The sequence below is a fragment of the Pocillopora damicornis genome, chromosome 1 (assembly GCF_964200805.1).
Source record: "Pocillopora damicornis chromosome 1, jaPocDami1.2, whole genome shotgun sequence".
Lineage (NCBI taxonomy): Eukaryota > Metazoa > Cnidaria > Anthozoa > Scleractinia > Pocilloporidae > Pocillopora > Pocillopora damicornis.
The window spans coordinates 1,341,933-1,368,018 of record NC_142670.1 but is presented as its reverse complement, the minus strand read 5'-3'; the positions used below and the strand labels follow the sequence as shown (position 1 = coordinate 1,368,018).

Sequence of the window (26,086 nt, the reverse complement as noted above, 5' to 3'; positions counted from 1 at the left end):
TAGCGAACTTTGAAGAGGTTTGGCGAAGAATTTGATTTGCAGATTTTTTTCATTCAGTCTAATTGAATCAATATCCACTATTGTCTTAAAGAACAATTAAGATATGCGATTAGTAACTTGACAAGAAAGACTGCAGCGCCTTCAGTCTGTTTCCTAGGAGAAGACAAGAAGACCTGCAATCTTTGTCTTCAATCTTAATCAAGTTCTGAGAAACTCCACGGGGGATTTAAACAAACTTACTTTTTTCTGTAATGGGTCAGGATCAATTTCATCTTAAAACGTGTTTGACTATCAAGATGTTTGGTCTACATTACACGTTTAAAAAGTATCGAATAACTCACTCGTGGAGACCTTTCGGATACACAGATATAACCTATGTGTTTTATTTATTTGCGCGTGTTTGTTTCAACACGATAAAGGAAGCCCCTTTGTTTTGAATAGAACACGTCGCCGATATTAATCGCGCGTAACATTGTATTGTTTATTTGGATGAACCATTAAACTGGTTTATAAATATTACTCTGAGAAGATAATGCACGTTGAACTTCCTGAGTAATAAAATTCCGGAAAAACAAGGGGCCCGTGTTTTTTCTAATAATATACCGTGATCCAGCTTACCGCGATGAGTAGTGTAGGTATAATTAATACTTTGCGCATGTTTTTTATCTAAATTTCAAACACGTTGAAAAAGTAACCTTCCTTTTTCATCCCATTCATCAAAATTAGTATCAGCAAAAAGCTATTGTATCAGGTTTATTGCTAATGTATGTTGCGGTTTAGTGTGAGTTTATCTAACAAACTTAGTAATGAACTGCGATAACTTTTTAATCATGCTTAGTCACTCCTAGCCGCGTGTTTAACAAATCTCAGATCCTATAATTGTATCTAGAGGAAGTCTACGTTGAAACAAAAAATTTTACCTAAACCTTGTCGTAAATTAATTCTTTGTTTTAAAAGCCTATTGTTGATCTCTCTTTTTGGTCCCAAAAAATTTAACAAAAGCCGTAGCTGATAGCTGGTGCCACCGATGAAGCTTCACTAAATGTGCTTTGAGAAAGCCTAAATTTTAGACCGGAAAACGTTTCATAGAGAAACTGAAAAATCATGAAATTGTTTTAGTTTTTAAAGACCTAGCCGCGAAAACACGTGTAATTACTGAAACTCTTGATGAAACTGAAAAACTGCATACATATGGACCATTCAGCGCGTATTTCGTAAAGATGCAAATTTTTCCACGGGGAACATCCCAAGTTAATTATATGAGGTCTCTTTCCGATAAAGCACTAAAACCCTTCCCATGGCGAATCGAAAGCTCAACTCTATTTGACGGCTGGATGTACGTTATAACTATTTTTGTACTGTGACCGGTTTAAAGAGCATCATCGTAGCTCATACGAAACCACACAAGACAGTAATTGGGCATTTCCTGTTTATGAACATGTGATATTTAAATGACGGCTAGCAGAAGTTGAAAATAGATTCTTGAATGAATGACTGTACATGGTAAATTCCCTCGCTGTCTCCCTTAGGAAAAATAAAGTTGTCGGTAATTTATGCTACACGAGTTACATAAAAGCAAGGTTATTCAGTAAAGTCAAGAAGCTAATTCTTTCTTTGGAATTGCAAAACGGCACATCTCTACTGTTCCTTTTAAGTGTTAATTTGCGTACCTTCCCATATTGGGAAGAAATTTTTAATAGTTAACCATTAAACTCGAACAAAAAAACCTTGGATAGGAATGTTAACAACCGCACAGCGTTTGAAATGCGTATAGGCGTTGTTTGCTAACTCGTGCAGCGCAATTAAATCGTTCTTGTAAACATTGACAAAAAGTTGGAAGGTTTTTTCATCGCGTAGGATCGAAACTATATTTATTGAGTAGCATCATGACCGTTAAATAACACTTTTGATATGAAAAGAATAACGACAGCTGTCTGGGATAATATCATGAGGGCTCTGTGCCAGCAAGCCTCGACCTGATTGGTCAGTGAAAGTTTTAAAAGCCTCACAGTAATTTTCCTCGGTTGCACCGAATCAAGCTTCATTACAAGCGTTGTAACGCTCAGCACGCGCAACTCAGGTAGAAGGGTAAGTAAATTTAGGGTAGTTTTTTTGTTTGATCACTTTATTCCTGCTAACGATTTCCTTTCCCAGAAGTTTGCGTGTTTGGGGTCACACCTTTGAAACTGAATCGCCCACACAGAATTTCATTATCAAATTGTGAAATACCGTGATGTGGTTTGCAAATGTAACAGTGTGATGTCAGCGCTTGCCGTGCTGCTAACGATCTTTCCATGAAGAAGTTTAACATGGAGCGAAGTGACTCCATGAAAGTTTGCGGAGCGCGAAGTGTTTGACTCATAGAGGTAAACTGATGCGAGTTATTCTTTATCTGACTTTTCGTGCTTTCAGAGATTCCATAATTTGCTTCAATTAGACTACAATGCATCATCGAAAGAAACTTCGCCTCCGCGACTGGCTTGTGATGAATATCAATGAAGGCCGATTTGGTTTGAGATGGGAAGGAGACCCAAAGGACAGAATGTTTAGAGTACCGTGGAAGCACGGCAGTCGGCATGGATGGAGCGTGGAAGATGCTGCTCTGTTCCAAGCTTGGGCTACATACACAGGAAAGTATAAAGAAGGCAGGGATAAAGCTGACCCTCGAAAGTGGAAGACGAATTTCAGGTGCGCCCTAAACGCTCTGCCTGATATCAAAGAAATTCGCACCAAAAGTTGTCCGCGTGGAAGGGATGCATTCAAAATCTACCGAATGAGGCCGCTTAGAGGCAGAGGTAAGCTTAGCTTACATTCAGGCTAACATTGACTCCAGGAATTTTTGTGATATATATAGAGAAAGCTCTGAGTTCACCGTAATGAATACTGAGACAACGAGTCCTCAGGTGACAGGAAAAAGGAACAGAATTGGGCAATATTTTGTGATACCGCAAATCTAGCAAACAACTGCCGTGCAACCACAAGTAAAATGTTGCAACTTACTAAAATTGAAGTAGAAACCTTAGCAAAAAAAAGCATCAGTGAAAACTTCTCTTCCATTCAGAGTGTCAGCGATCATTCGCGATTCCACTTAAAAATCAGAAAAGTTTGTTTTGCTTGCGCACGAAATGAGAACACAACTTTACTGACTTGCCAACGACTGAGCACCTGATATTGGCAATTTCCTTCATCCTAGAAAAAAGGAAATCGTGCCGGGAACGGAACATCCAGACTTATTTGACCTCAAACATTGTCAATCCTACGCAATGTTTTTTTTTACAAACTATTATCGAGTCAACTTGCCGTCAATTAAAGAAATTCTTTCATAATGATCACGTTTTTGCTAGCTGTAGTTTGGTTTGCTAAATTGTTGTTGTTGTATTCAGTTGAGCCAACAACATGTAGTAGCGGTTACTTTAATTTCGATGGCTTTCCAAAAACATTTGTACTCGTCAGTGTATTCTAGGCCATTTTTCCCCAACAAAAAGGTAGGTATTCATTCAGAATTTGGTAGAATAGACTCCATTACACAACCACCCGTAATTAACGTCTACATCAAACTAGGCTTTCCCACAGCTCAAAGCTTTGCGCTTGAGCTAAAAACGCCTTCATCAACGAGAAATCATCTTTAGCAAGTGCGGAACTTGCAAATATCGTGGCAAATATCTACCAAATGTCCTTCCTCCTTTCACAGGTTGCTGAGTGTGGGATTTCTTTTGTCTTTCTTCTGTGCTGTAACACGAAGTAACTGAGTAATGAAATTTAAGATAGACTTTCGAACGTAAGCAGATTTTTTTTTTATCTTTATCTGATGCAACGGTGTGGTGCATCAACAATTCAACTAATTCGGTGAGGTTTGTTTATTTAAAGAACACGAGCATTAGTGAACTAGAATCTAATAGCGCTGCAAAACAATATAAACTATGAAGGAAAAGAAAAGGTAATCTATGTTGGGAGGGATCGGATCAGGCCTCCTTGCATGGTTACTTTCACTTTCGTCGAAGAATCATCGCGAAGGAATCATTTCTATAAACAGCTTTTCCGTTGTTTGTAAAGAAAGTAATCGGATTTTCCCAACTGAGTGTGTTACATTTATATTGCAGACTTTCTTTACAGATTGTTTCACAGTTCGTCCTCAAAAGACTTGAAAATTAGTGGTTCGGCCAGCATACGATCATGTAATCTTTTTGTTTTAATAATTGCATACACTTGAACATGTACTTATGAATGTGAACAAAAAGCTGGAAAAACCAGTTTCGCAGCAAGTTGACGCACATGGCCACGATTAGTGCTATTTCGGGAAGTTGACAGCGGCGAAATGCACAAACGGTGACTTGCGAATTTTGCGACAGGTAGACCGACAGGTACTCTTCAAAATGGGCCTTTTCTTCATCTTCAAACACGTGTTTTGTCAACTTAAGCTTCAGCAATTGTAATTTAATGTTGCATCGTCGCTTAAGTGAATAGCAAACTGAATTTTATTTGCCATCCATTTCTTCACTGGGACAAAAGTTTTACCGATGTGACTTGAAGAAAATTAGCGATACCAAGAGCATGAGTGAAAACCAGGAAATAATCAGTATTTCGCGTTTCAACTGAATTTCTATTAAGTAAAGACTTGTTCAGTAAAAAGTTGGAAAGCTTTAATTAATAATAATTTGATAATAAATATTGTGGTTTTCTTTCACTGTCTGGGCTTTCGGTACGTGATCGCCCAGATTTTTGCGTGAAAGAATAATTTTTGAAGCGCGCTGACGCTTTAGAGATATGATTTAATTTTTGATCTTCAGACAAGACAGGATTGATTGAAAAGATGTAGCCCTTCGGCAATTTCAGCACGGTTCAGACAATGAGTTTTAGGAACTAAATAGAGCACTAGAGAACTGAAACCACGATGATGGAAAGATAAAGTTTGAATGAACTTTCAATGAATCAAAAAGTTAATTAGCACGCTGTACTAAGCTCTCATCATTGAATCAACTCAATCACTTTCTTGAAATGAATTTCAAGGCTCTTGATTAAAAAAGTAAACAACAAATTGTATAAAATATTGAAACAAAACCCCTTTGTCGTCTCGAAGAAACTTGTCATGAATGATTTCAAAATTGTATCATGATCACGTAGAGATAAAAGATTTTCCCTGTTCTTTTCACAGAGAATCCGCCTTTGTTGTCCACCAGTCAGACAACGGAAATAAGAAGGAGCGAAGCCGTATTTCAGCCTCCAAGACTATCTTTTAGAGAGACCAGTTTTCCGACTTTGGGCGTGTGTTACCAGGTAAGCAAGTTTCCATGTTTTCTCATCTCATACACAAATTTAGTAATTCCTGCAACAGCTGGAGTGAGAAGCATTTTTCTTATGGAAAACATGTAAAACTCATAAAAAAAATCATCCTACATTTGACTTTTTTGCTTCCGGTTTACCTCGTAATTCGTGCTCCGCTTAAAACAGATTTTTCTTTCCGGTGGTTCTAAACCCTTCTCTATCTCCTCCAAATATATGTAAAAAAATCTAAAATAAACGGCTTAATTTCCTTTAGTTACCTTTCGTCAGGTAGTCCTAGCAATAATCTTTATTTCTGAAGCCCTCATTGCCAAATTTGAGAATTGCACCCGCGACTTCTGGATTCGATGCGCGCGGAGTACACGCAGTCATGTCCGGCTCTACACGCACGATATCTCTTCGGTTTCATCGGTTCTACCCAGACTGGCGAAGTCTGCTTACTTCAACTGATTTTTTGAGGATTCTGATCAAATTTCTGGGAATTCCCTGTATTTGAAAAAAGCTAACGAGATAATCAACACTGAATTTAAATGACAAGTTTGGTTTTTAGATGGGGTTTGAAGATATTGAAGAAATTTATCTCAAATCCACTGACGTTTTACAGAAATTTCGAAGAGATATTTCAATCGGCGATTTCAAGTGATATCGCTTTCGCAACGCGAAACAAATATTGTTCCACCAGTCAATTTCTCGGAATTCTAGGTTCACGAGTTACATAAGAGAGAGCGATTTAGGAAAGGAAAGTTTTCCACCCCTCAAGAGATTTACAGGAAAAAAAATTGCTAGATCTGCGAATTATAGCTCGAAGTCAACCTTTAATCTCATAGCTACCCTCTCAATTTTATAAGTAATGATCTCGCTTGAGCGTCCTAATTAGTAGGCAGAATTGATTTTTTTTACGAACTCCACTCGCCGACTACTTTGAATTAATAAGAATTCGATATTCCACGACCGCTTAAATCATAATAAAATTACTTTCACTTTCATCGATTCAGAGACGACATTTCACTACAAAAGAGCAATGTGGTTCCTAAAATTCACATCATTAGCTAAGGTAACACAAACAGCCGACGAACCTTACACGCTGCGTAATTACGCATGACTACTCCGCCGCTGCTCAAAGCTTCTGCGTTTACATAATGACTCACCTCACAGCTTTCTCCGGATACAATCCTTATGTCATAAAAAAATCCTCCAATTTATCCAAATTTGCATCAACTCAAAGAATGCTTTTCACAAACGTGTCATGTCAAAATGACGCTTGGTGACGTTTCTTGGAAATCAGTTGAAATATTATGCCTTATCATTTTGGGAATATAGAGTTACGAAAATGAAACAAAGCGAACAAAAGATTGTTTGTATTTGAAATAGTTGCGTGACCACAGCTGCTATACGGATGAAGAGCGGAACCGGAAGTTGCTTTGCAAACTACATTTGGATGTTGAAACCTTCGAGAGAACGGTTTTACAGTTCCTTTGGGATCTCTTGAATCACAAGGGTTGATTACGGATATACGGACGTCCCTCATTCGGTGGTGTTAGCACAACTAAACAATTTTTAATCTCCTTTGATAATATCGAGTTTCCCGGAAAGCAGTTGTTAATTGACACCCAAGGTGATAATATTATAAAAACAACTTCCCGCGATATCTGAGGGGTTATTTTTAAGACTAAATCATCCGTATGACAGAATCAGTTTCTCAAGATCGTCTTGGAAAAAAAAAACGTTTTGTTATGAGAGATCTTTAAAAATTTCTGAGGTTTTTCCAAAAAACTGTGTACTTTATGGGGTGTCAAAAATAAACAATAGTACCTCTATAAACTTCGCCTCCTATAAACACAATTGATTGCGCAAGTTTAATTTTTATTTTCAGCCCTCTTCCTACCCGGCAGAGCCGGAAGCTTATGACAGATGGCCGTGTCGAGGTAAGCTTACTTGTAAATGGAATTATTTGGGGCTCTTTCTATAAACACAGTCAATGTTTTAGCATCCTTCCCTCGGACTTTTCCGTTAGAGCCCTACAAACTGGCTGGCCCGGCATCAAGAAAGACGGACAGTTTGTCTGATGGTCCTATTGGTTACCGAGCTTAAATTTCGAGAAATTTCAGCTCAGTTACTGAGATGAATAAGACATGACCGTCCCTCGATTGGGCTGAGAGGTTGAAATGTCTGGGCCACCAATATCTAGGCCAGCCCGCCTCCTTATGTGGAAACAATGAGATTTTCATTGCAGTTCTACAGCTGGGGCGAGATCTAAGCAGCCAAGCAAACCTGTTTGACTTGGTTCGTGTGAAGACACCTGCCTAAGTAACTTTGAACAATTTGATCTGTTTATTTGAGAGAAAGGTTAACATGAATGTTAACTAGATTGGGAAATTCCCTTTTAAACACTTCGGTTTTGAAACTGGCTTAGAACCCGAAAGGTCGTGGTTTTTTTCCCTTTGGCAACCAAGCGAAACTGTTTCCACTTGAGACATCCTGCTGAGTTTAACTTCAAGCTCGGTTACAAGAGTGAAAAACTAAACCCGATGACGGTTGTTGCATTGGGTGGCAGTCTAAGCATAATTTCAAAACGCGAGTTGCCACGAGCGTATACGTGGGCACGCGCGGGGATAAACGACCAAAGGCTCCTTTCTTTCCTCGCGTGTTTCAAATTTAATGGCGCACGCGCATTGAAAACCTCGTTCCCAGGATTCTCCCTCTCCTTAGATCGTGGGACTTTGACTTGCGCCTACTGAGTAATGTTAATGTTATGGATTAAAATAAGTGAGTTTTACGAAGGTTCCAGGGGTGAGTATAAATGAGAGCACTAAAACTTTAATTTCTCTTTTTTTAACGTCTTTATTGTAGACAGAAGGGAAAGTACTGGATTGAGTGACGAAGAAATTGTTAACGTAAGAAAGGCTTCGTTCTGTTTTGTTTGTTTAGGAACTATCACAGTCTTGCCTTTTTTTTATAACGCTTATCATAATGGCCAAACAGAGGTGACCTGAGTAAACCTGCGCTGACGTCTCAACCAATCAGATGCGAAACTGAAGTCCCACGTGACTTGGTCGCCCGCGCTTTCCCGCGCTTAAGGCTGTTGTCTTGCTTTTGTTTTTAGTTCCCCTTGGCTACTTGTTACAGGTCACTTTTTCCAAATGATTGTCGTTATAGTTTGATTTCTAGATTTTTGGTTCAACAACACTCATTTGAAGTACGCTTAATCCTAAACCTGAACTTAGCAAAAGTAACGCGCGGTTTTTGGCATTCGACGAAAACAAATGCAGCAGCTGCAAAAACGACTCGCGAAGCTTTCCGCCCCAAGCCTCTAGCGGCTTCACTGTAAGGTGAGCACAAATCTGCCCACTTAAAGCATTGTGCCTGATTGGTTGAAAAGGTGGTGTGAGTTTTATAGACCAATCACAAAGCGGTTAGAGGCAAAACTAAAGTAATTCCGGATTTCTTATTGACATGCAGTTGTTAATCAACTTTTTCCTGAATTCTACAGTTGGTACATCAAATGATGAGTGAAGCAAGTTCGCCAGAGTATCTAAGCTCACCAAATCTTAGCTCTCCAGGTGGAAGTGCAGATTCATACCATGCTGGTTTGAACCCGTTCCAATTCCCATGATGCCTTCTTACAGCTTGTTCGCAACCAGTCTTTCTCTGAAAGAGGTTCGCGTTGTTCCAAATACGATAAAACCAACTTAGTGTTGGTGTAGATGTTATGATTTAGTTTCCAAGCACTTAAGTTAGATTTACTGTCTATGTTCTTTTTCCGTCTGTTTTGTCTTATCTTAGGAAAAAAATAACTAAAAAAGCGTTCACTAATACAATTTTTTTAACAGAGGAAGCAAGCTTAGCACTTGATCCAGGATTCGGTGCAAACACCCTTTTGAAGAACACGTTAATAGGCTTTTTGATTTTCAGTGAGAGAGAATCAAGCCAAAAAGACCGGTTATTTAGACACGTGCACATAAGCTTATTCCTAAAGAAATCCGTGTTTTCGGAAATCCGATGAAAACTCCATAAATCACTTGTCTTCTGGTGATAGATTCAGTCTCAGCTTAATCTCTCTTCCCTCTTAGGTTTGTCACAATAAGAAAGGTTTTTTTTTTTCGCTTTGATACAATTTGCAAAAGTGTTAGCCCGTAATCGTCAATTTCAATTCTGAAAACGCTTAACGTAACTTGGTGTTGCAAGAAATTGAGGCGACTTTGTTAGGAAATGACTTGAAGCACAACGACTAGACCCAAGCCTCTGGTTCAAAAGCACTTGGAGCACCTCGTAACAATTTTGTTAAATGGGATTCATCTCGCGCAGATTCTTTCTTCTAATACCCTAACTAAGCGCGATGAAGTAAATACCAAGTATTTTTTTAAAGTAAACTTCAAGAGTTGTATTGCATGATAAAGCTTTCAAGAGCAAGGGTAAATGAATCTTTATATTGGCCTCTATGGGTGTCATGGAGTGATAAGATTCGATGTAAAGTTTTGGGAAATAAAAATACGCCAGAATTTCAAGTTTTTCACGGTTACTTGATTGACATTGATAGGCAAAGGAAGGAAAGCTCAGAAAAGGTCTGGAAACGAGTCGAAGGCCCATCCAGCCTGAGTTCAAGAAGTGATAACGGGTGTTACTACTCCCCACCTAGATGGGGTGTCCGTCCATGGCAATCATGACTTCAAGTTCGTTCGACATTTCGCCGGTACCTATTTATACTCCTGGTTATGGAGAGGCACACTGAAAGTACAGTGTCTTACCTAAGAACTCAACACAGCGATCCGGACAGGTTTCGAACCCAGACCTCTCGACCATCATTACTCCAAGGGAGAATGGGATGGGTCCGCTTATTACCCTATGTTCTCCGAAAACTGGTCAAGGTGACGAGTCACGGTCTTTGTCGCGGGCTTCAATTTCGGGTCGTCATCAAAAAGAGGAGAGCACACTGTTGTGTGACATGCCAAGGGATCAAAGGGTTAAAGGTGATAAAGTCAAATTAACTCCCTTCCTCCTTCCCTGAACTTAAGCGAATTTAGGTAGAACGAGGGTATGCATGCCCCCCTCCCCCCCCCCCCCCTCCTTCGCCTCCCAAACTTTTCGTGGGACTGTACCAAGTACCGTGGGACTGTACCATGCTCTGGATCTGTGACCGCCGAGAGAAAAGGGTTGCATCAAAACGCACTGATCACACCAAAATTTTAACTGACGAATGAGGTAACGAGCAGCTGCGGCTTATCTGTTTGGTGACTAGTACACGACCTCCAAAATAGAGAAGATGACAGCCGCACGCGCCCGCTGTACTCAGCTGAACTTCAAATGTCAATATGGCGAACACTGAAATGCCGCAATGCAACACTTTAGAGAGTTATAATTCTAGTCGAATGATCAGTACGTCTTTCGCATCTCCTCTGAACTCTTTATCTCAGCAGCTTAACAGTCCTCATGCAGGAAGTAAACGGAAGGCGAGTGAGGATCAAAACACAAACCCTGTACCCCACAAGAAAACAGCGCGTCTTGAAACTGTTGAACAGCATCCCCAACGAGAACTATTTTGCGAAATCTGCAACGTACAGCTTAATTCCATCACTCAAACTTTACAGCACAGAGAGGGGAAAGCTCATTTGAACAAACTCAAGAAGGTTGAGGAATTTAAAACGGTATGCTCGGTCAGAGAATTTATTTGTGAAATATCTTAATTTAACAGTAGTTATTGATAAGTGTGGTTCATTTATTCTTTAAATAGGTTTTTTTTTTAACATAAGTTTTGATTAACAGATTGGTCGTGTGTTCCAGTATTTTAGGGGCTGAAAAAGTTTTTAGATGAGTAAAATCATTTTCAAATCAAGTTTAAATCAAACTACGTGCTGTTTTCGTCATTTATATCTTACAATTGTCAATTGCTGTTGCTAGGGTTTCCCGTTTTTAATTTAACTGCCAGCAGGTCTTTGGGCTAATTTGCGGTCTGGCGCAGCTTCTTCAAGCCTATTTTTTTACATGCACCTAAACAAGGAAATAAAAATAAGTAAGGTGCCCTTCGATCGTGATTCAACTATTTTTATTCTCGAAAATATTGTTTTTTTTTTTGTTTTTTCTTCCAGCACGATTTACATTACAGGTAGCTAAAAAGTAGCAAAATGAAATCATAACTCCCACTTCTTTGCAAGATCATCAAATCCAGTGGAGATTTCACTTAGGGTTAGGGTTAGGATCAGCTGTTTTTCAAGCTGTTCTTCCTCATGAAAATTTCATAAAAAAATGTTTAAATTGATGGTACTTAGTTTTATAAACACCTCTCAATGGGTCATAATTAGCAGACGAGGTACAAGTCTGTATGTCTGATATTTTTGTCCCAACAACTTCCTGTGAGATTGAAATATTTGAGTGGTTCTATAATGTTATTGTCTATTAACTTTTTCAATTGATTTCCACAACAAACAAAAAACATCTTTAATTTTCATGGCATGACTGACAGGAATCATGATTTTCTTTCAATAATTTCATTCATATATCTTTAGTGGTAGAATCATTAAATCCTTTCTATGTTTTCCGTTAACAAGCAATTATTACTGGGTATATCTTTCAGAGATGACATGATAAAGAATTTTGAAGGCCAAGGTTTTTCGTTATTAGCTGATTAAAAATTTACAGTCATTCAATTGCGTAGAACTACATTAAATATTTAAAACAAAGAATTTGATGCCAAATCTTAACTGAAAATGAATTTTTAACACCCTAACCCTATCACTCTGTGGACAGACCAACTGGAAAGTTCATTTTATGAATGCATTTTTAAGCAGAATGGGAGAGTGCAAAGTATAAATCTGTTTATTTTAGGTTTGGCAGAATTCCACGGAACACAACTCTACCAACAGTGTTCCACTTCACCTTCAAGTAAATCACAATCTTCCTCCAGCAAAACAAGCAGGAAATGGAAATCTACAGTGTGCAATCTGTCAAAAATCATTCAACTCAGAATCACAAGCAACACAGCATTTTCAAAGCCCAAAACACAGACAGAAACTGAATAGTGTAGAAGATAGTAGAGAAGAGATAAGTTCTGCACCAGGAGCAAATGAATTGCTTACACAACAAGAACTTAATACAGATGGAACAAGTCATACCTATGATGTTCCTGCAAATGTAGATAGAACTTTTCCTCTGTCACCAGCGAAAACTAAAGCTATGGAATTATACTGTGAGATTTGTGGTTTGATGATGAACTCCATAATGCAAATGAAAACTCATCTTCAAGGATCAAAGCACAAGAATAATTTTGCTAGTATGTATCAGAATTTCTTCCTGTTTTCTCTCTTAAACAATGATTAACCCTTTACTCATTTTCAGACAATCATTGTGCAATTTCTCCTTACGACTCATCAAGTCAGAACAATATGAGAATTTAAAAAAATTAAAAATTGGAGGATGTTTAATCGATCCAATGCCAAAATCTTACCACCAAAGTACAAGCAAATATATGATGTTCATTAAGGAGAATGTCTGCTTAGATATTGGTAATGAAACAGTAACTGTTATTACTAAGCCAAAATTTAATGGCTTTTCTGTCACTGAGCCTGCTGAAAGGTTTCCCTGTTAACCCTTTAACTCCCGGATGTGATTAACATAAAACTTCTCCCTACAATATCCATACATTCTTCAGCAAACAGGTAATGAGAATATTCAAACTTATCAGGTAGAAGCTGCTATCTTGATCTAGCACCAAGTTCTCATATTTCTTATTTGTAACGCACATTTACATGTGCATAATATATAGATTTAGGCAAGCCTAAAAGCGGAGCTTGGATTTTTTTTTTCCTGCACGTCTCTTCAACAAAACTAAAGCCCCAACTATGGATAAAGTGTGTGGTAATGTTAATGGATTTTCATTCGCAACTTCTCTGTGTCCATGTAGAGGACTGATTATAAGGTAGTGCCCGTGGTACAGTTGGCCGCACATGCTAAAAGTAGCACCTTGTATGGTCATACGGTCGTACGGTCGTACGGTCGTATGGTCATACGGTCGTACGGTCGTACGGTCGTATGGTCATACGGTCGTACGGTCGTACGGTCATACGGCCGTACAGTCGTACCATCGTATGGTTGTATGGTTGTACGATTGTACGGTTGTACAGTTGTATGGTCCTACGGTTGTATGGTCGTACAGTCATATGGTTGTACAGTTGTACAGTCATACATCCAGATTTCTTTGGCTAGATGGGTTACTACTATTTTGTAATATATAGATTTAGCCACACTCTGCAAGCTCCGCTATGATCAAATGTGCAAAATACTTTCAATTATGCCTTTTATATGAATTCTATTTTGTTTTTTATTATCTGCACTATTTGTAATGAAGACTTATCTCAATTATTTTTGCTAAAGTCTCCCTTGATGTTGTTGTCAAGTAAGTTTAGCCCTTGTTATTTGTGGTGCTCAGCAACTTTGTTTATTCTATAACTTGCTATGCGGTTTCATTGTGTTAGAAAGTTAACCCTCTAACTCCCATGAGTGACCAATACATAATTTCTCCTTTCAACAGCAATACAATATCAGGTAGACAAGTGATGAGAATAAAGAAAAATATCAATTAGGGAATTATAAGTTGATCGAATACCAAATTCTCAAAACTAACATCACAAGAACTGTATTGTAGACAGTAAGGAGAATTACTAATGAGATCTTGGGAGTTAACGGGTTAAAGGGCGATGAAACATTGACGTTGTTGTTATGTCTACTTGTGCAGTAAAAGTATGTTCTTTTGATGATCTCTAAAGATTGATTTACTGTAGATCAAAGAGAAAGTAGGCAAAGATCCTTCAGAAGGTCAATTCATAGCAGAGAGGGTCTTTGACTAATTAACTGTTCAGTCAGTTCTGTTCATTATTACCTTGCATTTAAAATTTCAGACAAGCAACCCAAAAACCATCCTCAAATTGAGTTGCGCTGTATGGATTGTACTACAACTTTTAATTCACAAACACAGATGATCCAACACATGACAAGTCCAAAGCATATGAACAAGGCAAAAAGGAAACAAACAAATGGACAGTTCACTGCTTCGACAAGAGGTAGAGGACGAGGTCGGGGGTTTGGAAGAGGGAGAGGAGAAGGTATGCAACATCAATAATTTATTTCTCCAAACTGTGTATGAGGGGGGTAGGGGATCTGGGGTCAATCTGGGGTTCTGCTTCCCCACAAAAAATTTTATATTTAAAAATCTCTGAAAGATGATTTACAGCTTCTAGGGGACATATTTGAGTCAGTTTCCATTTGCTAGACATTGATCTTGGAATCACTTCAAAAATACTTAATTCTGTCTTTGATCACAATTCACAAAATGGTCTGACATCTGACAAGTTTCCGCCAGCCTGAAATAATGCAGTTGTCAATCAGAACAAGGAGAAATATCACAGGATCAATGCGAATGCAAATTAAAACATCTAAGCTGCCTAAAGTACGGGAAACTATAACCCTTTATCCCCTAAAAGTGATTAGCATCTAATTTCTCCTCACTATATCATCCCTGAATCAAACATGAAAGTCATGAGAATAAAGGAGATGATCACCAACTAAAGCAGCTCTTGACTGTTACACAAATTCTCCTTGTCAGCCTCTTTGGAAATGTATTGAGAATAGTGTGGAGAATCTGCATACTGATGTTAGGGGGAAAAGGGATAATAAATGACAAAGTTGCAGTTGATATTATGAATAAAGGGGTAAGTTTCTAAAGAAACTGTGGTGCTGCATCGGTTGGAGAGTATAGCAGGCAATCTGTCACTCTGACGAAGGGCTAATGCTTGAAACGTCAGCTTTTTTACCATTTACGGTGGCTAATTTATGTTTTCAACCCAGTTGTTAACACTAAATTACCTGCAGTTGATATTAGTTTTGCACCAGATTACTTATAAGGAGGTGGTGTGAGATTATTATTATTATTTTTATTAATAATCAATAATTAATAAACAATTTTTTTAGCATCCAGAGGGGGATACAGCCATAGGGGCCGGGGAAGGGCAACAGCCAAGCTTCCTCCACTTGCAGCAAGTTTTGTCAAGGTTGATACTATGATGAGTAACCATGGCAACCATTTCTTCCACTCTGCACAGCCAACAATAAACACTACACAATTTCCTGTTGGTCCATCTTTCCAGCAACCATTTACTTAGGTTATTTTAAGATTAGAAATGTACTTTTGCAAATGGCAAGAAGAAAGATTTACAAGATGTGACATGTCATGTAAACAATGGTAAGTTGGCTCTGGAAAATAACAGCTTTACGAGATGCATTTATTTTTAAGAGGCAAACTGATGATGTTTTAGCATAGTTACATGAGAATGTTCAACCTTGAGTCTGTTTCCATTTTTTTCCCCTTGTTGTAACCATTGTCACACAAAGGTACAGGAAAAATCTAAAGTTACAGACTGGTGCAAAATCATTTGAATTTTGAACATTGCAAAGGCTCATCAAAGAAAAGTTAATTCAGTTTGAAAAGGAATTAAAATGAAATTTATTTCATCAAAAATTATAATGAGAGAGGAGATGGAATTTTCACCTCAGAACTGGAATGAAGAGATATTTCACTGATGTCAAGAGAGTGGTACTAAGGTGGAACTTTCTTAAAAACAACAATTTTTGAAACCTCTAGTTCTTGAATATAACCTTTAACTCCCATGATTGACCAATACAGAATTTCTCCTTACAATATCAATACAATATCAGCTAGGTGAGTGATGAGAGTAAAGAAAATACCAATTTGGGGATAACTAGTTGATCCAATACTAAATTCTCTGATGTAACATTATAAGAATTGTATGATTGACAGTTAGGAGAATAACAAATTTGATCTGGGAGTTAAATGGTTAACCAAAGTTACAATGTGGTTTCAACAGCCCCCCCCCCCCCCCCCTCATCTCCCACTTATACCAAGACATTTTGAAAAGGGTAGGAGAGGGGGGAGGGATAAGTCAAGTTTGCCTGGGGTCAACAGGGTTAGAATGAATGATACTTACATGTTGATTTGTTTGTAAATATTGCAATTTATTGAAACAAAAATGGAAATCAAAAGAATTACAAATTTATACATTAAATTATAATTTCTAATGGCTATAGAGAAAAAACAACATCTGATGTTCCCAGCCACAAATATTATGCACTTGTAATTTCCTGAGTTTTTTTCGAAGTCTTGAAATAAGAATCAATTTCAGACAGCTTAAAATTATCTTTAAAACTTTAGAATAGTTACACTACTTTAATGAAATTTGTAGACAAATTTTGTGCTACCATAAACATGGAATAAATCAATAAACACTTCTTACACGTTCTTTGCCTAAATATCATTAAAAAAAAAAAAAGGGCAACTTGACAGTGTTTGATAGTGTCACTGCCTACAAAATGTTGACATGTGATTTAGAACTTCTGATTTTGGAAAGAGTTCCTTTGGATTCAATTCGGGCTAACTATGAGGGGAAAAAAGCCACGCATCTTAGCAAAAGGAATTAGGAAACCCATTCTACGTTATCAGTCCCATCAAAACTAGTCATTCTACTGAAACTTATGGTGTCTTAGATCTCTTTTGTATTAATTTATTATCTGTGAACACCATGCATTTTAGCACTGCTGAAACATTTACCTTCACTGCTCTGATATCAGTTGAAAATTCATCAAAACCTCCTAAGAGACAACCAGTTTTTTTTGTCTCCTATTCTTTAAAATGTTTGGTTGGAATCAAGCATATTTAGTGGAAAAGAAATTTAAACTCAAGGCCCAAAGAGATCTAACAATAACAGCTGTAGTGGCCACACTAAATGTAATTTTTTGTGTATTTTCCCAGGAATTATGCATTACCCTGCTAGATAAGGTATTGAATTCTTCAGCAATCCCCTCTCCCCAGAAATTACAGTAGTCTTTTGACTTCCTACCTAGGGACCCTTCTCTCCACCTCTTAAATTTTCAATCTTTCAGTGGGTGAGCAAGGATGTCTATCTAGATGTGTACATCATAATTAACCTAACAAAGGGGTACGACCCCCTACCTGGGGACCCCTTTCTCTACCTTTTAAAATTTTTGATCTTTTAGTGGGTGTGTGGGGATATTAATCTGGACACGTACAATAATTACCCTAAGAAAGAGTTGAAATATTTATGCCAATCTTAAGCTTATTGACAGCGCCCGCTAAACATCACGTCTGGGCTCTTTACATGGACTAATTGTAAGTTGGTCTTGAATGATCGTATAAAGCCTTGAAATTAAGATTACATTCCTGAGTTCACGAAGGCAGCCTAAAGGATCAAAAGCATCTAATGGCAGAGAATTGCGACCACATCTGTTGAAATTCCATGGAGTTGAGGAATTTCCTTTAGTGTTGGCCTGGATCCGTTGAATTAGCGGTCAGACTAGGATCCCATCACGGTCTGCCAACTTCAATTGCTGCCCACGGCGTTGTCTTTTAAGAATTCCAGTAGTTCGGTAGGATATGCTCCCTTATCGACAGCCTTGCACCATCTTCGGTACTGAAAATTAAAACAGTATCACAAAAATAAATAATTTTGGAAGAAGCCACGGTCAGATTCATGTCAAATATCGAAAGCTCTCGCATCTTCGTTTATGAAAGAGTTCAGAAGTGGTATCACTTGCTTATGGTTGATGTGTTTGACAAATGAGTAATATTTATGATTCTTTGTGTTGATGACAACTATTACATCGTTTGATCTAGAAATAACATTTTGTATCATCAGCTATGCCAGAGAAAAAGCGAGGACGAGGAGCGTTTTGTTTTTCTCAAGAAAAAATTTTCTCAAACGATCACAAAAACTATTAGGTTACAACTTTAACCATCTTCACAAATGAGATTAAGGCAAACAGTGCTCTATTCACTCGGTTGTACAATGCCTTACCATTTCGAGCTCTTCTCGAAGTTTATACACATAAGTTTCTTTGTCAGCGATCATATCTTCTAAGCTCTTGTATCGCAGCTTCTTTCGAGCGCGACACTCTCGGGCAGATTGCCTACTTCGCTCCAGTTTTGCTTCCAAGTCGATTTTAGAGGGTCTTCTGCCTCTCTTTTTACCACATGGCTTTTTAGTTGAGTTCATCTTTGAAGATTTCTCGTTTAGGGAGTCTAAGAAGGGTGAATCAGAAGAAGAATTGCTATCAACTGAAGAGATACTATCGTGTTTGGTCCGACGAGTAGCAGACCACGAATACTTCATTCCCTCCTGTACGGTCGATCCGTCGATTTCTGCGGCTGTGGTCTCTTCGTATGTATTGCTTTTGTTATGACAGGACGAGACGACAGCCATGCACGGCTTATCAACAATCAGGAATTATTAGAAAAACAAAATTTCTTTCGCGAGAAGAGGGCGCCTTTATGTTCGTGTACGTGGAAAACTTCGCTATGCACTGATCAAAACAAAGTGATGTAATGTTATGGCTAGTGATTGACAGGTAAAATAAACTATTGATCCTCGTGTGATTGGACAAAATTTCAGTATCTGGGCAACTGCTTGAGAAACATTTAGTGCAAGAACCAATGAAAAGTTAGAAATCAGCTTGTTACGCAACATGTGACGTTCTTGGCGGGAAGTGGGTGAAGCGGGGCGCACTCATGACTGTCACATGATGATGACGAAGCAGACCTGGGCACAGAATGAATAAGCACTGGAGAATATAATTAAATAATGGACTTTTTCCTAATTTGGGAAGAGCTTGGAAGTGAACCCTCTAAAGGGACTACTCGGTATGAGACTGGTCACGAAAATATTCATGGCGACCTGCGCAGGCGTGGAGGCTAATTTGAATGGTTCGAAATGTGAAAGAAAACTCGACAAAAACAAATCTACTCCTAAAGAGTATTTTATTCGTTTAGTTCGCTTTGATGTCCCGAGTCAAAGGAACAGAATATTTTAAAGGAAAATGGCCAGCACGAATTCTTCTTTTCCTTTAGAAAGCTGGAAGTACCATCTAAATCTAAGTGCCTTCTTGCTATGGTTTTGACACTTTGTATGTTCAGCGCACGTTTTTACAAGTCAGAGTTCAATATGGTGTTTTACGAATCAAAATTGAGCTTGTATTGGACGTAATGGATATTTGAAGCTTGCACAAGAGAGAGAATTATCCATGGAAGACGCAAAAGTGGAAAATTCCCGTTATAATGTGATTCCTGTGACCGACTATGATCCATTTGAGGTTTGTAGAATATTGTTAAGAAAATCATGTCAAATCCTTGAGGTACAGATTCCTTAGCTTTTGGCAAATTATATATTATTGATGAAGAATTTCACACGAAAGCCACCGTACAAATTCCTGGGAAGCAAAGCGAAGGTTTGATGAACAGTTTCAAGCGCAAAGTTGTATATCGTTATTTTTTTCTCCTTGAGTGAAGAAATTCAAGGTTTCTTGGGTGAAGGATCGTTTCATCTAAGGAGCGTAATCGAGTCAACATGATTGGATTATTGTGTGTGACAAATGCACGTCGACCAATTTGCATTTTGGTTTTACTTTTCGATAAAAATCGCCGATCAGAAGCGGTTATTCAAATACTCTTGAAAGTCTCACGATACGACGTACGCGTGTTCACCTGTTATTCACTAATTAAGTTCTTTAAAACTTGTTAAGTTGTTCTATACGAAGTGTTCTTGCTGTGTGAAAGCTTTTAAGAAGTGATAAGCTAACAATATCTCGAATACATACGTGAAATTTACGGTGAAATTATTGAAACTTTTTTTTTAACACTCAAAAGAAACTTCAGTCTAAGTATCTGTGAGGACAGATAATTAATTTTGAAAGGAAATACCTCACATTATTATACACTGATGTTAGTACATGAGTGAATCAAATTGTCAACAATGTTTTGGCTCCAACTCACAGTGCAAAAGTTAGAAGGGGGTATATAATTTATCTATGATGACACAATATTACCAAAATATTGTTAGGAATGCCTCTAGAAGTAATAGTAGTCTGGTTTCCCAAACAAGTTACAATTCACAAGTTTTTTTAAAATCCCTGATGTGAAAAAAAGAAAATGACTTGACTTTCTAGACTTTAGATTCAAAAACTTTTAGCAAGTCATTTCTTTAAATATATGAATCTATTCTTTTACGATCTTAATTTTTTTTTTTAAGAAACAAAATTTAACTTTAAGTTAGTAATTTACTTACTTGATCATTTGTTTACAGGCAAAGTTTGCAGCATCCCTTTACTGGTTAGTGTTTCGTGCCACTGAAGATGGAGAGTTTGAAAATATCCCCTCTCAAGTTACCAGTCCTATTCAGAGGGATTCAGAGGTACACAATTATTATGCAGTCAGTCAGATAAGGCAATATTATATATCCTTAAATACACAAATTATTAAAATTCACAAAGGTTTCAATACCAGTCACATAGAGGGCTGATCTTCTAAATTATAATGCCCTAGCTTCCAATTTTCATTGATCTAAGCCATGACCATTTTGGTTGCTGTGGCATATAGAAAAAAAAATTTTGCAACTTAATTTTAAGTGAAAATACCAGTTTGTGGTGGTCAAGTACATTTAGCAAGCTGTCACATTTTCATTTTTTTCATTTTTACAAGGCACATGACTATGTGACGAAGTTGTCAATACCTTCTTACAATATCATCCCTAAGTCAATCATTAACTCCCAAGATCTGATTGTTAATTCTCCCCTTTGGCTGTTACACGTTTCCTTGTAAATTAGTTATGAGAACTTGGTTCTAGACCAAGATAACAGCTTCTACCTGATAAGTTTGAATATTCTCATCACCTGTTTGCTGAAGAATGTATGGATATTGTAAGGAGATGTTTTACGTTAATCACTTCTGGGAGTTAAAGGGTTAAGGCCACAAGAGTTAAGAAAATGATAAACTAAAGAAGCTCTTCATTGTTAAAACAATTCTCCCTGTCAGCACCTTATTAAATATATAGAGAACAGTACAGAGAATATGCATACTGATGTTATGCTTAGGACTTCATCTTTTCACCAGCCTCATTATGCCCTATGTTTTATCTCAATAGAAGCGTATAACTGTTCGTCCAGAGGTAACAGAATTCCTCACCAAAGGTGAGATCTATTGCCAGGTCTGCAATAGTATCTTTCATGGAAAAGCTCCTGTGGTGGGTCAGTGGGCTGTTCTCCAGACCTTGTCACGCCATGGATTTTATGTGGTGGAGGAAGGTGACATCGCTGTCACAGATTCTGCTTTGCAGCAGAAGAAACCATTTAGAAAGGTACCTTTTGTAAGATTAAAAAATTTAACTAAGGAAATAATCAATACAGGTTAGTTGCAATCAAAAGAATTACAGAAATGGCAGCCTAGCCACAAGGATCATTTACTTAAATATTATGTGCAGGTGAAAATGTTATATATTTCATTTATTGTATTTCAAGATATTAAAAAAACTTTGTAAAGCTCATTCTCAATACAAGCTAGGGAAAAAGATAAACTCTGAGTCCCCACGAAGAATTGAATCTCAGACCTTCAGATTCCATGGTGCGATCATGCTCTACCACTGAGCTACAGAGACTCAACTGTTCTCTTTTTGTCTCACCTCTGTGACAAGATGAAAAAAGTTATCTTTCTCTATTTCTTTACTAACTAAAGATAAAAAAAAAATGATAATAAATCCAGTCCAGTCAAGAGTAGCTCAATGAAGGATTATTTTTAGTTGTGGTGAACAACTAACATTTCATCAATCTTCACTTATGTCCAGAAATTCACACAGGAGCAAAAATAGCAGATTTGACCAAATTTTGTCAAACTGAGTGAATGTTAATGGATTTGACGATTTTGGCCAATTTTTTAGGCAAATTTGTCAAAACAAAATCTGCTCAGCGAAATTGACCAATTTTAGTCAAATTGATTGAAGTGAAATCAACTCAGCCCATTTGACAATTAGATGAATTTTTGCCATTTTTGTTACTGCATGCATTTCTGGACATTACAACTTTAACCAATGTCAATCATATGGACCTAATAAAGGGGGCTAAGTTTCTTATAATAGGAAACTGTGGTGCTGTGTCAGTGGGAAAGAATAACAAGATAACTTTGTTTTAGCAACTGAGTTGAGAGTGAATGGAATGAGGAAGGGCAAATGCTTGAAATGTCAGCATAGAAACTCTTTACGGTGGCCAAGTTAGATTATCACTTCAGCTGATTAAACCAAATGATCTTGTCATAGGGACCTGATGTTTGGAATGATTTACCTTACTAGCAACAAGGGATGCTGTATGTATTCTGTTAATCACACAGTTTTGTTTCTCCAACGTATTTTTAGTCAACTCATCTTGCTTTGATGGACTGCCTCATGAATGCCTTCTCTGCACAGGCTGTTAGTGTTCCACAAGTTGTGCAGTGTGTCAGGTAATTTACACAGGTCTCAAATAGGAGAGTGTTATAATGCTCCAACTTTTAAAGATAGTATCACTCCTGACTTCACTCCAGACTTCTCTTGGGAGTCTCATGAAAAAAATGGAGGTGGGGTTCCTTTAATTGCAGTTGTTATGTGAGATTCCCCTTGGAAGTTTTCTATTGTTTGTTAGTTGCCACATGCAAAGGGGGGAATTTATCAAGTACTGTATTTTTTAATTTTTTGTTTATCATTTATGCTGTTCACTTTTCTTTGATTTATCAACAAACAGTTTAAAATGCAGAAGATGGAAATGATAATTGAGAATTAAAATATTACAACCATACTGACAGTTGTGGTTCTAAGGGTTACCCTTTGTGAAATTCATTAGCATGAAAATTTAGGTAAAAATAGTAAAGTTAGCAATCAAGCCAAGTGAGTCATTTGTGGAACCTTATCTCAGTTTTCTCGGGATGAAGCAACAAGGAGTATTATTGTATCCTTCCCTGGTTGGGATGCCAGTCTATGGCAGGTTTGCATTCCCAGTGTTTCATCCTGTTTTCCTTCCATTTTTCTAATACCCATAATATATAGATTTAGCCAAGCCTAAAGCAGAGCTCACATTTTTTTTCCCGCACGTCTCAATGCCTTGCCCTGGCCAGGACTAGAACCTGGGTCGTCTGACTCGGAGCCCAGTGCACTGACCACTGGACTACTGAACAAAGTCGTGGTGTTGGCATGCCCATGGTACAGTTGACCATGCATGTTAAAAGTAGCACCTTGTACGGTCGTACATCAAAATTTTTTTGGCTTGATGGGTTACTATTATTTTGTATAATTATGGGGCTACGCTCTGCAAGCTCTGCTATTATAACCAGTGTGGTAAAAAAAGGGAGTTTCTCCCTGCCCCATACAACAGGACTTTAATGTTTGACTCAAAATATGTTTTTTGTTGATACCCACAGTAAATTTTCATCATTCAATGCTTCTAAAGAGCAACCATTTGATCTGGAGGATGCACTCCTTCTGTGGATCAACAAAATCTCAGCAGTGTTGAATGAAAATCAGCTGAAAAAGCAGAAGCAACATGCTGAACAACTTCTACAGAACCAAGACAAAGCCAAACGATTCAGGTTTCGCCGTGATCAACTGCAGCCAAAAGTGCAGACAGTATTTCCTTTGATGGAAGAACTTTTGAAAGATATCAGTGATGGGAAAAGTTTGCTTGGGATTATAATGTTTTATCATCCAACAGTGATTAACACTGAAGGTACTTTGTGATGTATAATTATAATGTAAACCCCAAACACGTTTGTTTGATTGTGTACGTCTGATCATCAATGTAAGATTACTTTTTGTGTAATTTTGTATTTATTTATATTTATTTAGTGTGTTTATATTTTAAATTTGTTGTGTTTGGTTTTCTTTTTTTCATCAGTTACATTTTTTGGACATGTTTCTTATTCTGCTCATAATTTTGCTGCCCTCTTGTATTTAACCCTTTAACTCCCTTGAGTGACCAAGACAGAATTTCTCCTTACAATATCAATACAATATCAAGCAGGCAGGTAATGAGAATAGAGAAAAATATCAATTTGGTGATAATTAGTTGATCCAATACAAAATTCTCTGAACTAATATTATGAGAACTGTATGGTTGACAGTAAGGAGAATTACAAATTTGATCTGGGAGTTAAAGGGTTAAGGCCAGTTTCTTGTGGGCATAATCACTATTTAAAGTCAGTTTTTCTTAAAGTTGTACAGATGTACTTGGCACATTTCTCTGTCTGGGAGTCAAGTCTTCAACTTAAAAGTTATTCGCTATTGCAGTTAGATATAAGACGTCATTGATTTTCAACCTGCCACTGTGTTAGCTGTGTAAATAAAATTCTGAGTTAAGATGATTAAAAAAATACTTAAAGGTTGTTAGTTGCTGTACTTTCCACAAAACTGGAGACATGGTTAATCTGAGTGAGGGTAGTTCTGGGAAGGACTGTTGTCTGTAGTGTACGGTTACTGATATTTAGACAACCTCGGTGGAAGTCATCATCATAGTTGTGTGGTCAAAAGCTTATTTTGTTTGGTTTGGTTTATAGCAATTTATGCTAATTTGATTGAGGAGTTGGTACAGTTTGTGGCTTAAATCTTGGCAGTGACTTTATCTCTCTTCTTAATTTTCAGATGTGTGTCTGGGGAAAAATCTTGCAACCGAAGATTGTGTCCACAATCTAGATTTATTCCGCTCTCTTTGCAGTCAATTTATATGCACCTCAGTCCTTGCTCTTAAAGTTGAAGATTTTCTTTATGGATCACAAGCAATGAAACCCAACATTATTGCACTTCTAGCTGAGATATTCCAGAAATGCGAGGTGGAATCAGTGTCTGAAAACTGTGTTGTCTCAAAACAGACCTCTAAGTCAGATGCTGACTTGCAGCACATTACTGCTAACAAAGAAAACATGATTGATAATAAATGTTCCAGTGCACCAGTCTTGAATTCTGATGAAAATAAATACACACGTGGGAGCCCAAGAGAATCTTTGAAAAGTAAAAGTGAAAGATCTTCCTCATTGTCTGGCAAGTTAACTGGCTCTGCATTGGATGCTGATAAGCAGGAGAACAGTGTTATGTGGAAATCGCAAAGTGATGGTCAAGTGAATTCAAACAGTCGACTGTCATTTAAGTCACCATTTCATCTGGATTTTACTGATGATTATGACAGCCAGCAGCCCCCTTTAAATGGGTCATTGCCAACTCATGGTGGCGAGAAAGACAATGAAAAGTTCAATGAAAAAGAAAATCCATTCACTGGAATACTTCAGAGGCCTGTTCTCGCAGGTGAGACCAGGAAACACAGCTTACCTGCAAATATGGCTGTAGGGCATGGTAGCCCCCGAACCACTCCCAGGCAAGAGGTACAACTCCTGCTGCGACGCAATAAACAGAAGCAAAGAACTCTTGACCTGGAAGACTGGGACATGCAACAAGAAGAAGAAACAGAAGTAGTCAAAGGTAATATCAGTGATAAATCTTATATTTAAAACTGTGACATTTTTGTTATTTCTTGCTTTGGTCAATTTGACAAAATTGTTTAAATAAACCTTAATGATTAAATTCCAGATGAGTAAATGATATTAGATAATTGTTTGATCAATTAAATTCATTTTGACTGAAGTAAATTTATTTTTAAAAAAAGCTGGTATGAATTCCTATATCAAAAATCAAAAATTGAATTGTGGCTTTATTTTATCAGTCAGTGCTAACCATTGTGTTTCATTTTTTAATGTTATTTTAGAATGAACTTAAGGGAATTAAAAGCTGAGCAAAATAGGGTTACTGTCAGTCAAATAGACAATTGACAGAAAAAGTATCAGTCAAGGCTTATCATAATTGTTCATCCTTAAACTCCCTTAAAAGGCATTTATATCATTAAACAAGCAATTTAAATTGAACTCCTGCTAAAAATTTTAAAACCTAAGAAC

General features: G+C 37.5%; 4 protein-coding genes across 6 annotated transcripts in view; 3 read left to right on the top strand and 1 right to left on the bottom strand.

Moving 5' to 3' along the window:
* The first annotated feature begins 2,026 nt into the window (after positions 1-2,026).
* Positions 2,027-9,785, top strand: LOC113669408 (interferon regulatory factor 5). 2 transcript variants are annotated; one of them, XM_027185428.2, is made up of 6 exons: positions 2,027-2,088; positions 2,413-2,795; positions 5,153-5,274; positions 7,154-7,205; positions 8,131-8,174; positions 8,771-9,785. In XM_027185428.2, exons 2-6 carry the CDS (start codon positions 2,444-2,446, stop codon positions 8,891-8,893), a joined length of 693 nt encoding a protein of 230 aa, XP_027041229.2. In that variant the 5' UTR covers positions 2,027-2,088; positions 2,413-2,443; the 3' UTR covers positions 8,894-9,785. The 2 variants fall into 2 exon arrangements, with proteins under 2 accessions (XP_027041229.2, XP_027041231.2); XM_027185430.2 differs by lacking the exon at positions 2,027-2,088 and adding an exon at positions 2,211-2,366 and having other exon boundaries at positions 2,438-2,795.
* A 32-nt stretch (positions 9,786-9,817) lies between these two features.
* LOC113669436 (uncharacterized) lies at positions 9,818-16,176 on the top strand. The gene is made up of 4 exons (XM_089207301.1): positions 9,818-10,922; positions 12,100-12,544; positions 14,169-14,372; positions 15,238-16,176. The coding sequence occupies exons 1-4, from the start codon at positions 10,590-10,592 to the stop codon at positions 15,426-15,428; spliced, it is 1,173 nt and encodes a 390-aa protein (XP_089063427.1). The 5' UTR covers positions 9,818-10,589; the 3' UTR covers positions 15,429-16,176.
* A 102-nt stretch (positions 16,177-16,278) lies between these two features.
* Positions 16,279-18,662, bottom strand: LOC113669409 (REPTOR-binding partner). The gene is made up of 2 exons (XM_027185431.2): positions 18,156-18,662; positions 16,279-17,771 (listed from the first exon to the last, which is right to left on the bottom strand). Exons 1-2 carry the CDS (start codon positions 18,558-18,560, stop codon positions 17,682-17,684), a joined length of 495 nt encoding a protein of 164 aa, XP_027041232.2. The 5' UTR covers positions 18,561-18,662; the 3' UTR covers positions 16,279-17,681.
* A 17-nt stretch (positions 18,663-18,679) lies between these two features.
* LOC113669371 (uncharacterized) overlaps positions 18,680-26,086 on the top strand; it is a 30,777-nt gene continuing 23,370 nt past the window's right edge. Inside the window, exons 1-6 of one of the 2 annotated variants that reach the window (XM_089206979.1) lie at positions 18,680-19,446; positions 20,436-20,543; positions 21,273-21,485; positions 22,533-22,618; positions 23,570-23,874; positions 24,786-25,616. In XM_089206979.1, the coding sequence (XP_089063105.1) occupies positions 19,378-19,446; positions 20,436-20,543; positions 21,273-21,485; positions 22,533-22,618; positions 23,570-23,874; positions 24,786-25,616 (1,612 nt within the window). In that variant the 5' untranslated portion in view covers positions 18,680-19,377. The remainder of the gene's footprint in view (positions 19,447-20,435; positions 20,544-21,272; positions 21,486-22,532; positions 22,619-23,569; positions 23,875-24,785; positions 25,617-26,086) is intronic. The other variant, XM_027185388.2, reaches the window with a different exon arrangement.

Bases quoted from the DNA above. Each gene is read 5' to 3' on its own strand.
- LOC113669408 (XM_027185428.2), top strand. From the start codon at position 2,444: ATGCATCATCGAAAGAAACTTCGCCTCCGCGACTGGCTTGTGATGAAT. The intron at 7,206-8,130 runs GTAAGCTTACTT...TCTTTATTGTAG, and splicing joins TGACAGATGGCCGTGTCGAG to ACAGAAGGGAAAGTACTGGA. The intron at 8,175-8,770 runs GTAAGAAAGGCT...TGAATTCTACAG, and splicing joins GTGACGAAGAAATTGTTAAC to TTGGTACATCAAATGATGAG.
- LOC113669436 (XM_089207301.1), top strand. From the start codon at position 10,590: ATGGCGAACACTGAAATGCCGCAATGCAACACTTTAGAGAGTTATAAT. The intron at 10,923-12,099 runs GTATGCTCGGTC...TGTTTATTTTAG, and splicing joins AGGTTGAGGAATTTAAAACG to GTTTGGCAGAATTCCACGGA. The intron at 14,373-15,237 runs GTATGCAACATC...CAATTTTTTTAG, and splicing joins TGGAAGAGGGAGAGGAGAAG to CATCCAGAGGGGGATACAGC.
- LOC113669409 (XM_027185431.2), bottom strand. From the start codon at position 18,560: ATGGCTGTCGTCTCGTCCTGTCATAACAAAAGCAATACATACGAAGAG. The intron at 17,772-18,155 runs GTAAGGCATTGT...TTTAATTTTCAG, and splicing joins TTCGAGAAGAGCTCGAAATG to TACCGAAGATGGTGCAAGGC.